At 36.2% G+C, this 11,745-nt stretch overlaps 2 protein-coding genes across 3 annotated transcripts in view; one reads left to right on the top strand and one right to left on the bottom strand.

Moving 5' to 3' along the window:
• Positions 1-3,115: 3,115 nt before the first annotated feature.
• LOC107754746 (group XIIB secretory phospholipase A2-like protein) lies at positions 3,116-9,073 on the top strand. The gene is made up of 4 exons (XM_016571313.1): positions 3,116-3,585; positions 6,153-6,229; positions 8,626-8,690; positions 9,010-9,073. Exons 1-4 carry the CDS (start codon positions 3,240-3,242, stop codon positions 9,071-9,073), a joined length of 552 nt encoding a protein of 183 aa, XP_016426799.1. The 5' UTR covers positions 3,116-3,239.
• The window catches only part of LOC107754765 (oncoprotein-induced transcript 3 protein-like), a 12,680-nt gene continuing 9,810 nt past the window's right edge, over positions 8,876-11,745 (bottom strand). Inside the window, exons 8-9 of one of the 2 annotated variants that reach the window (XM_016571349.1) lie at positions 10,718-10,817; positions 8,876-10,588 (exon numbers count right to left, since the gene is read on the bottom strand). In XM_016571349.1, coding sequence (XP_016426835.1) covers positions 10,427-10,588; positions 10,718-10,817 — 262 coding nt within the window. In that variant the 3' untranslated portion in view covers positions 8,876-10,426. Of the gene's footprint in view, positions 10,592-10,717; positions 10,818-11,745 lie in introns of both variants that reach the window. The other variant, XM_016571348.1, reaches the window with a different exon arrangement.

The raw sequence follows: 11,745 nt of genomic DNA, 5'->3' as shown, positions 1-11,745 counted from the left end.
TAGAAAAAAAAAAAAAAAAACTAAATGTGCCGAGTGACATAATGTTAAATATACATGTCATTTTCTTTTGTGTAGCTTTTTGTTTGTCAGTCAGTAAAAAAAAAGCCCAGCAATAGTGATTCAGAAAGAAAAAAAAATCCCAGTGATAATGATTAAAACTTTAAAAATAGCCAGCATGAAGCATTGCGAATGATGTAATGTCAAATAAAATAAATAAATAAAATTATGTATTGCTTTTATAGATAGATAGATAGATAGATAGATAGATGCGCATACACACACACACACACACACATTATCATAAAATGATGTTGTATTTCTATCTTTCACCAAACATTTTACCTTGAGGCACTTCACTGAATTTGTACTTAGAAAAAAAAAAAAAAAGAACTAAATGTGCCCAGTGACATAATGTTAAATATACATATGTCATTTTCTTTTGTGTAGCTTTTTGTTTGTCAGTCAGTAAAAAAAAAGCCCAGCAATAGTGATTCAGAAAGAAAAAAAAATCCCAGTGATAATGATTAAAACTTTAAAAATAGCCAGCATGAAGCATTGCGAATGATGTAATGTCAAATAAATTAAATCAATAAAAGCATGTATTGCTTTGATTGATAGATAGATAGATAGATAGATAGATACATAAACACACACACACACACACACACACATTATCATAAAATGATGTTGTATTTCTATCTTTCACCAAACATTTTACCTTGAGGCACTTCACTGAATTTGTACTTAGAAAAAAAAAAAGAACTAAATGTGCCCAGTAACATAATGTTAAATATAAATATGTCATGTTTCAGTTAATATATGCAAAATCCTGACAACTCATGTTTATATTATAGAAAGAGTATATGATGTAATGTGTCCACTTAAACTTTGACAAGCATCCTACATCAGAAATGGCACCCACATCCGCAGCAGAAAGATAGTGTTGGGACTGCTGATATGTTGACAGGTAAAATATGCGAGAGAAACAAAATTGAAGATTAAAATGAATAATGCCTAATGATGTGGGGTGTTTAGAAAATGCCAAGTTGAATCACCAAATCCCAGGAATGACCCATATGTTTTTGTATATTTTCAAATAAACGTTAACAGCCAACTGCTGCCTTCTAGTGGCACTTCATGAAATGTACTGTAGCACTGAGGTACCGCCCGAATGCTGGAGCTGAAGCAGATTCAGGTGTTTGGTGTGAACTGTTTTCCTGCCTTTGCCATTATTTGTATATTCTGTAAAGTGTTGTCCATTAAAAGCTAAGCATAAAGCAGACCTGATTATAATGTTTACGCATATTTTTTCCAATCATCTTTTGTTCTCTATGAATATTAATTTATGAATTCGCTGCAGGGCCTATGATGTAGGCTAAATAGAATTCTTCTTTTCATTAAAATATTTTAAAAGCTAGCCTACGAGTTATTTATATCTGGACGTTTTCATGCTAGGCTATATTTGGAGATGTTGATCAGTGCAGTATTACTAAATATATTTGAGGTGAAATATGAACATTGATATGCATGGCACGCATGATTACAGACATACAGGATTTAGAAATGACAGAATTCATATCGAAATGCTGTTTGGTAGCATTTAATGGGAAAATGGATATTTATTTATTTATTTAAAAGTCTATAAAAAAAAGTCTATATGTTTAAAAGTCTAAAGTAACCTTTATAGAACTTTATAGTGACATTTATAGGACTATTCTATAAGTAAATAAATCAATAAAAACACCAATGGTAGATGTTAAAAGCTGATAACTAAACAAGAGGACGTCCCCATCTGTATCAGCCAGAACATGTACACGGAGCAGGTTTGAAATCAGTGACATTGCAGTCCATATGATAAGAAAGTGTGTGAACAGTTGCACATCAGCAGCAGACACACCTCTTTAACAACTATACAGAATGAGTGCTTACTGAAGAGATAACAGTTCAATTTAAAGCCTAAATAAACTATTGACAGTTCATGTTGGCTTTGTCAATCAAATATTAATAATGTACAAACTTATGTTCTAAAGCTAAATCATCAAATCCTTACAACCTCACATAGTTTTCAAAGAGAAACTCCATTAAACTCTTTCCAAAACTTCAGCCTGTTCTGACTTAGTGTGCTATGTCATTTCTGATTAAACTAAATACAGAGTTCTGGCATGAAACTCTAGATGGTGCAGTCCGATAGGTCTAACTCAAGCTGACCTAATGACATCATCACATGGCACAGCTGATTGGTTCTCTCCTGTATTGGTAGCCAATGAGCTCGCTGCTCAACATTCAAATATATGATTATTGATTAGTGCTTGCAGTAGCAGTTGCAGCTTGATTCAGAAACCCTCCACCTTCCCCAACTCCACCTGTATAGATCTGCTACGAGGTGATTCATGTACGCTATATGGGGGTTATTTCATGTATGTTATATTTGCAGCAGCAATATTTCTTACATGCTCACAGCAGCATGTTGTGGATGTATTGGTAGTAGCAAGTCTCGGTACTTGCTCTGCCGCAGCAGCGTAGCAGACCTATTCCGCCAAGACCAAATACATTAACATTGTCATGTACATTACCATGCCAATCCCTCCAAGAGTTGTCATGACAGAACTAATATTTCTAACTTTATGCTTCCCAAAAATATCTAAATGAATTTTAATTCAGAAATTAAAAACACGTTCCACATAGAAGCGATTCAGGTCTCTGTACTCTATTTCATTTTTAAATATATTAATATTTTTTTATATTATTGACCCATAAATCTTATCAAAGCCTTGCAATCCAGTATTACTTCATGCAATCACTATGGCTCATTCAAATTTCATATAACTAAAAAGCTGAGCACGACATAGACCTTTGAGATTACCAACAGTCTGTCAATGGAAATAATAGTTGAAATGCGATAGCTCTAGATGAAATTATTGTATGAGAGAGGAGACCCTCTTCTAGGTAAAGTGTGAACTGCAGGCAATCAAAGCAAAAAGTTGATTACAAAAGGGGAGTGTGACTATGATTCACTGAGAGAGCAAGCCTCAGCAAGAGATTGGACCTTACCTTTAACCTTAGCACCAATCAATGCCTTGCTGTCTGCTTGATCTAATCACAGTTCAAAGTCCCTTCCACGAGGCACTATCAACAGAGTCTGTTTGTGCTGCTCACTCTTTTCTTTCTAAGCCCTTCGGCTTTATCTGTCTCCCCTTCTTCTTGGACCCTACAGACCTCATAGGACCCGGGGCCACATCATGTTTCCACGTGCGCTGCCGCTGCTGCTGCTATGTATCTCAACAGGCTTGGCTGCCACGCTTATCCAGGCCTCTTCTGATGCAGCTACGGTGGATTCTCCAGCTGACGGCTCTGTTTTACTTGAAGCTCAGGCTGGTGAAACCCCAGATGACATCTTGATGGCAGATGCCCCTGTTGAGGGAAAACCTGCAGAGACCCAGAGCTCCACGCAAGAATCTGAAGATGATTCAGACTGGGGCTTAGGTTCTATCAGAGGGGGTTTCCAGGCAGTGAATGGCTATTTTGACTCCATACTGGAGCTGATGGGGGGTCGAGATGGTGTATGTCAGTACCGCTGTAAATATGGTAAGTGAAATAGTACTTGTATTTTAGTCTTTTTAGTAGAATAGTTTTTGTATTTTATTCTTTGCTCAGTGTGCATTCTAAATGCTTCTCAGATTACTGTCACACTATATGCTTTGGGCAAAGACTTTCTTTCGTTTGGGCAAAGACCTTTCTTTCTCCTGTAGAATGCAAAAGAATGTGAGTCTGTACAAAAAAAGCTCAGAAGAATGTTGACTGCTTGTGACCAAGTGTTTCAATCTCCAAAAATAGGCATACCTACTTTTAGTATACTTATATTTTCTAAAGCTTGACTGATGTAGTCAATATGAATTGTCATAGTATGGAAATGAGAAGAATATGTACATTCTTCCAAACTTTTCCTTTTATGCTTCCACTGGAAACAACAACAACAACAGTAAAGAAGGTAAATAATGACTGAATATGCATTAATATACAGCTACTTCAAAGAAACATTTATTGTGCTTTACAATTTGCATATAGTGTTTAACACTGACACTACTAATGAAAAACTAAATAGGTTTTATTTGATTTAAAGGCAAATCTTCAATACTTATCTTGCTGAAACTGTCCGCTGCTTTTGACATGGTTAACCACCAGATCCTCCTGTCAACCCTATTAGCAAAGGGCATCTCAGGAACCACACTCCAGTGGTTTGAGTCTTATCTCTCAGATAGGTCCATCAGCATTAATGTTTGCCTACAAAACCACCACTGGCTCTGCACCCCTTTACCTAAATTCATTACTTCAGAGTTATGTGCCCTCTAGAAGCTTGCGTTCTGCAAGTGAACGTCGCTTTATTGTGCCATCCCAAAGAGGCACAATATCACTTTCACGGACTTTTAAATTAACTTTACCCTCCTGGTGGAATGACCTGCCCAACTCAATCCGAGCAGCTGAGTCCTTAACCATCTTCAAGAATCGGCTAAAAACACATCTCTTCCATCTTTATTTGACCCTCTAACTCTAGCACTCTCTATTCTAATTCTATTCTTTATAAAACATTTAAAACACTAACACTTGCTTCTCTAATCTTTTTGTATTCTATCTATTTTTATTTTTATTTATTATACAATTAACAAAAGCAAAAAAGGCCTCAAACACTAGCTTCTCTTTTCTTTTTCTATTCTATCTGTTTTCTTTTATTCATTATATGATTTTTTTTTTTTAACCTGATCACACCACTCTACAGATGACAGTAATAAATCAGAACGTTTCATATGTTTCAGAACGTTCCCCTAACCCTAATGCCTGAGAATTTAGGAAGTACTTTATTTATCTCTTGACTCCGTAATATTTCTGATTTAATTCTACAATGACACAGACTTGCATGTTCTGCTTAGCCTTTGACTGTTAATTGAATACAAATTAATGGAACTTACTTAATACATACAGAATTTGATTTAATTAGTTTAAATTTGTTAAGTACAAGTTAATGTTCTTAATGTTAAATGTTGCCTAAGGAGGGCAGTGGATGTAGTTTATTCAATCAGTATTCTTCATACACAATAAAAGTGGTTAATATAGGCCTATGTACAGTTTTAGCAAAATAATTGCATAATAAACTTCATGCGGGTTCATAAGTCCTACTGAACATTTGGTTGCAGGGCTTTGACTAAATGCCAAAGCTAAAATAACAAAGTAGTTGTAGTGTCTAACCTTATAATGCAACCATAATTTAAGATGATTTAAATAATGTTCCATGGACAGCATCACCTTAATGATAAAGTCCATGCTCTGAATACCAAATGTGGAAATGTTTGATACTGTTTCACCATGCAGGCTATAGGAAGAAAATCTCATTTACTCATAATACTTATAATACTTCTTGGATAAGTGTCACATATGTGACACGAATATATGATTTCTCCATTATGAAACAGGCAATTAAAACCGTCACAAAGAAATTAATGAATGAAATAAACAAATATTTCACATTTACTGACATTGGGGTTACCTGGGGCTCTGTTTTAGGACCTCTGCTGTTTTAATTCCATATTTTACATTTAGGTAATTTTATCAGGACTTTTGTGAAGTTTTTAATAGCTATGCAAGTGATATTCAACTGTACCCTTCAGTTCAAGTTTGGAAGATCATAATTCCATAATAGATAGTTCTCAGCAGATGTCCCAAAATATAATAATACTGAATAAGACTGAATTAGCTGTATTGGGTAAATACATTCAGAGAAAAAAACATGCTGGTAAAAAAAAAAATGCCTTCTTCAGTTTCAAATGTTATGTGTGTAATACAAAAACCTGGGTATTGCTTGTTTAGATTCTGCTTTTTGCATAGTCCCTTATTTAATTTTATTTTAGGTTACTAAAGTTGAATACTGTAACTTAAGAAACAGCATGAAGCCAAATTAGTCCAGTGTCATCCAGGAAAATATTCATGAAAAACAATGTTTTTGGTGCATTATAAGTAACTGCTTTTGATTGTTTCCACATTTGTAAAGCTCTCAATGCTATTGTTATATAAAATGTATTCTAATAAAGGACAATAGCAACTTTATGTTAATCACTTATTAAAGATATGATATATTATAATGTATCATTTCTGTTTTTCAGGTAAAGCTCCTCAGCCTCGTGCTGGATATCAAATGCCGGAGCCTAATGGTTGTAGCACCTTACTGCTTGGCTTCCAGGTACCGAACGGTGTATGTGTCTCTTTATTTCTACTAACATTAGTGGCCAGTCTGCCTCCTTGAATCTTTGATACTGTATGTTCTCTCCCCATGCATGGACTGTGTGAATCCGGCCAATGAAGTGCACACTGGCCAATTAATCAAAGTTGTACTGTAAATAAAAGATCCATCCAAATCAACCAACTAATATATACATGTTAGACAGGTGAAAAATTTGATGATTATTTTATACCTTTCTTGTCTGATACTTGATAACACAAAGACAGCCCTGCTTGGTAAAAGAAAAAAAGCACTGACAAATGACTTTGGGTTTTAAAGTATTGTACAATGACATAATATGAAACAAGCTGGTAGATATCTCACTTCCAGGTTTGTAGCATCATATATGAAAAAGGTTTGAATATAAAGCACTTAGTAGTAAGTAAACTATATACTCTCTTCTTTTCTTACACATTTATTCTTGTTTTCTCAAGCAATGTTATAGTATAATAACATTTTAAGTAAACCCCTAACTGTGACAAACTGAGATTGGTTGATTTACATCAGACTCAGTCAAAATGACTCTTCCTTTCTAAGTGAATGGTTTTTGGCCATAGTTGCAATGTGTACCAGACCTCATGGCATTAAGTTAAAAGTCTGGCTCTGCATGACCAGCATTGCACAGTCCAGCACAATTTCAGATATGGTGCTCCTAAATCGAGAGACTAGCACAGACTGTGAAGAGATTGTGAGCATCCAACAGGTTCTGGAAAGTTAAGTTTGGCATCCAGCCAAAGCGCTGATAGGACTGCTGTCAGGAAAGAGGAAAGCAAATGTGCCAATTACTTTCACACAAACATGGACAGCCCCCAATGTAATTTCTGGAACTTGAATAAATTCTAACTTTGAGGTTTAAGGTGTTAATTTAGAAATCACTTATGTAGGCGATATATCTGAATCCTCCTCTATGGGCGACAAATGTAATTGTCTCATGTTTCAACATTACAAATTACGATGCCACTCTAACCACCATCACTGCATCTCTTAAATAACCACGGTTATGACTAAAGCAGGAGTCTTCAACCTTTTCACACCAAAGATGGACACCTTTGTTTGATATTGTTTAAACTTTAGTGATACATTTAAAGTCCGGCATATTATAGTTTGGGTATTACCATAACATAATTAGCCTACATACTTTGCATACATTGAAAAGTGATTTTATAATTATACATAATTATTGGTAACACTTTAGAATAAGGAACACATATTCACTATTAACTAAGAGTTTTCCCTCAATAAACTCCTAATTTCCTGCTTACTAATAGTTAGTAAGGTAGTTGTTAAGTTTAGGTATTGGGTCAGATGAAGGGATCTCAAATATGGTCATGCAGAATAAGGCATTAATATGTCCCTTATAAGTGCTAATAAACAGGTAATATGCATGCTAATAAGCAACTAGTTAAAACGTGAAACAGAAGTTGCGACTGTCTTTTCTTCTCTACTGTGACGTATATCCGAGAGAAACGGCATCTGAAATGAGAGGGCGGGACTTGATTTGGGGCGTTGCTAACAAAATGGAGGCAGATCTGAATGAATGGCAGTTTGCAGTTAGTGGTGGGGGATTCCTCTCCACTGGATTCACAGCCGACACCCAAGCATGAATAAATGTTTTATTGATTAAGGATGACCATGACGATCAACGGCACAAAACATGCCTAAACAGCGCGCACGCGAGAGAGAGAGAGAGAGGGAGAAAGAGAGAAAGAGACTGCCTGAATGACTGAACGCGTCCTCCATCAGGTTAAGTCATATTCATGAAAAAAAATTAGCGATGTCCTAAGAGTAATGTTGTCGTAATATCCTAATATCTTTTCAATGTTTAGGAGTAACGTACTCCCTCATGACTGGTGTCAGTGCTATAAAGTGAAGCATCAGCTTCAGCTTTTCCCCCTGTCGTTTATCCCAGCGTTTACCCCTCACGTCACTAGCTCCGCCCTTGCGCCATAGCTCGTGACCGGAAGAGTAGAGGAGTCGTTTTGAGGGGGACGGATAAATAATTTATAATAAACACTACAGTATTCCATTAAAAAATAAGAATTTTCAATTTTGATTTCATGGTGACTTTAATAGTGAGAATTGGAGCTTAAAATAAACTGTTACTGAATAATTATATAAATTCATTATATAACCATTATTGATATACAGACTCGCATACATTTCAATTCCTTAATTAATATTAATGTGAGTGGGACATTGAAAGGATGCGATCACATAGGTTGTTCCATTTTTTGTGACTAACAAGTTATTTGTGTGGTTCTTTGTGTGTCTGAACTGCATGTGGTTGTTTGTGTTTTAACAGTGAAGTGCGAAAGAGTTTTAAAGCTCATGTTGTGTAATTTGCTGTTACTCCACAGTTTGATATTGGTGTCCCAGCCATGACCAAATGTTGTAATCAGCTAGACATTTGCTATGACACCTGGCACACACACACACACACACACACACACACACACACACACATTGGGATTCCATGTTTTATAGGGACATTCCACAGACATAATGTGTTTTATATATATGTAATGTATATACGTAATGGTTTTTGTATATATCTGTGTTGGAACAGATCCATTATCTGTTATGGCTAACCCAGCTGAAAATATTTTTTACTGATTATATGGATTGTCATTTGCAATCGCACTTTTGCACACCAGACAAAACCCCTAGTATCCCTTCTCTTCCACAGCCTGTGAGACCTTTGCGGACACCCTGTATAACACCATTTGGACTTTGGGCTGCAGGCCCTTCATGAACAGCCAGAGGGCAGCCTGCTATTGTGAAGGAGAAGAGAAGGATGAGCTGTGAAGACCTACAAACCACAAAAACACACCACCTTCAACACATATAAACACTTTACAAGTTTAAACTACTCCACAGTAGGGGTCAGTATTAGGATGAATCTCATTAAAACACCCTGGTCACATTTCACCACATTAATGAAAAGAAACAATTAGGCAGATTTACTGCAATGCACAACAGTGGTGGTTGTTGTTGGATTCTCATTAGTTTAATATAGTTATTTTATTTATCATTATTTTTATTTTTTTTTAATAAATGTAATTAACAATTACAGCATATATTAAATGCTGTATATGACATACTACTGCAATGTACAAATACTATTAATTTAAGTAAAATATTTATTTTATTTGCATTGCAGAAAAAGAGTTGTTTTGCATGATCAAAATGAAAATTTTGCAGAAATTAGCCTAATCTTCCTAAAAATGTCACAAAGCAAGCAAACAATCAAACAAACAAATGTACTGTTCCTAAAAACTGACATATTTTCTATTTCATCCATATTTTGGGGGGAAATATTACCTTTTCTTGACACGTTTTGTGAGATTCACCCACTAACCCTTGAACTGGTGCTAGTGGAGTAGTTTTAGATCAGCGGAAACTAAAAAAGTTTTATGTTGTATGTGTGAAAGTGTCCCACAAATTTGCAGTGTGTGATTGTGTGTAGGTTTGTTGTATGGGAAAACAATATCCATAAAATATATAGTTTGTGACAACTTCATATGTCCAATTTGATAAACAATATTCATTTGCTTTGCATTAAAAAAAAAAAGAAATACAAAATTCCTACAATATCTGACAGTGTGTTAAGTATAGACCTACTAGTTAATTTATTATTATGGAACTTTGTTCCAAACTAAAGTTGTTTTGTTTAGAAATAATAAAAATATTATGATTGTTGAACCTCTGTAGGGTAGTGATATTTATGCAGAATGGGTGTCAGTAACACACATGAATGTGTATTGCACTGAGAGAGACAATATGACTACAGACTGTGACAAAAATAATTTTATTGGCTGTAAAATCATTTTATTTTCCCCAGCTGAGCTTATATGCAAATTAGCATTAAAAACTGTAAAATGCCACTTGGTCTAACCTTTTTTGAAATGCCTAGGCTTATACTGTTAATCGCATACACAATACTTCACCTACAGTAGATGCATGCACATGGAAAGACATATTTTCTAGTGAGGCTTTATGTAGTAAATATAATGTCAGAAGTAGTGGAAGGAAGCAACTGATGCAACTCATAAATGTAAAATTACTGTATTTAAACACATCCATACTGCATACAGTATCTGCAGTAAAGTAACCTGTAGATGGCGTTGTGGGTAAGAGATTTTATAGGTGTGTGTGGTCTCATGGATCTGGCAGTATGCGAATGGGTCCACTGGAAAGTATGTGTCGCTCTTGGTGCTGGTCAGTCCAGAGATGTCTCCTCAAGCGCTTTCGGCAGCCCTGTGTACAACGAGATTCCCCTTGTTCCTGCCCACACACCAGCACACGGCAATGCAGGAACACCTCCTAATACACACACAGTACACACAAAAGTTTCAGCAAAGTAATAGCTAGCCCATTAGCACACAAAAGCACATGCATAGGACAGACCAGGCAGCTGTATTTCCCAGCATGCACCTGTTCCCTACTCACTCTGTTGTCCTTGCCAATGAACTTGAAGACAGGGACCTGGTAGTGTTTGGAGAGCTGATCTTTAGCCGAAAACTGACGCACCGTATCGTCTGAAATGCAGCTGAGAAATATAAGGCCATTAAAGCACAACACTCTCTAAATATAGACTCTGCCTTTGTTTAAAGGTGCCGTAAGCAATCGCTCCTCAAAATAGTGTGGATAAATTGTACCCACACAGAAATGTCCTGATGAATAACACCTGTGACAGTATGCGCTAAACAACTAAAAAATTGACAGGAGAGCCAACCAATCAGCTCCTGTGCCTTATATCTGTCAGGTTTGCTGAAGTATTCAGGTTTTGGAGATAGATGTTATGGTAGAACACTGTTTGGAGAATATCCACTGAACGTAAACAGCGTATGCTGTTCTGTGTCAGCTGCATCACGCAGATACATTTTCTACATTGTTTACGCTTTGATTTGAATGAAAACAACGAATCCGCGTGACGCAGCTGACACAGAATAGCATACGCTGTTTGCGTTGAGTGGATATTCTCCAAAATGGCACCAGGGTGACGTGGAGCAGAAAATGCAGCTGAGAAATATAAGGCCATTAAAGCACAACACTCTCTAAATATAGACTCTGCCTTTGTTTAAAGGTGCCGTAAGCAATCGCTCCTCAAAATAGTGTGGATAAATTGTACCCACACAGAAATTTCCTGATGAATAACACCTGTGACAGTATGCGCTAAACAGCTAAAAAATTGACAGGAGAGCCAACCAATCAGCTCCTGTGCCTTATAGCTGTCAGGTTTGCTGAAGTATTCAGGTTTTGGAGATAGATGTTATGGTAGAACACTGTTGAAAACAAACAGCATATGCTGGTTAGATATATTTTGAAGCATGGCAGCTGGTTTGAGCTGGTCCTTAGTTGGTTATGAGCTGGTTATATGCTGGTCAACTCCTGCTCAGCACCAGCTTAAAGGGTTAGTTCACCCAAAAATGAAAATACTGTCATTAATTACTCACCCTCATGTCGTTCCAAACCCG

The sequence above is a fragment of the Sinocyclocheilus rhinocerous genome, unplaced genomic scaffold, assembly GCF_001515625.1.
Source record: "Sinocyclocheilus rhinocerous isolate Xijiao unplaced genomic scaffold, SAMN03320098_v1.1 scaffold232, whole genome shotgun sequence".
NCBI classification, from domain to species: Eukaryota; Metazoa; Chordata; class Actinopteri; order Cypriniformes; family Cyprinidae; genus Sinocyclocheilus; species Sinocyclocheilus rhinocerous.
The sequence above is the reverse complement of the archived record's forward strand: the minus strand, read 5'-3'. Positions and strand labels throughout refer to the sequence as shown.

What these genes read in the sequence shown, in the direction of transcription:
- LOC107754746 (XM_016571313.1), top strand. Translation starts at nt 3,240, where the DNA reads ATGTTTCCACGTGCGCTGCCGCTGCTGCTGCTATGTATCTCAACAGGC. An exon ending in TCAGTACCGCTGTAAATATG is followed by an intron (nt 3,586 to 6,152) that starts GTAAGTGAAATA and finishes TCTGTTTTTCAG; the next exon opens with GTAAAGCTCCTCAGCCTCGT. An exon ending in GACATTTGCTATGACACCTG is followed by an intron (nt 8,691 to 9,009) that starts GCACACACACAC and finishes TTTGGGCTGCAG; the next exon opens with GCCCTTCATGAACAGCCAGA.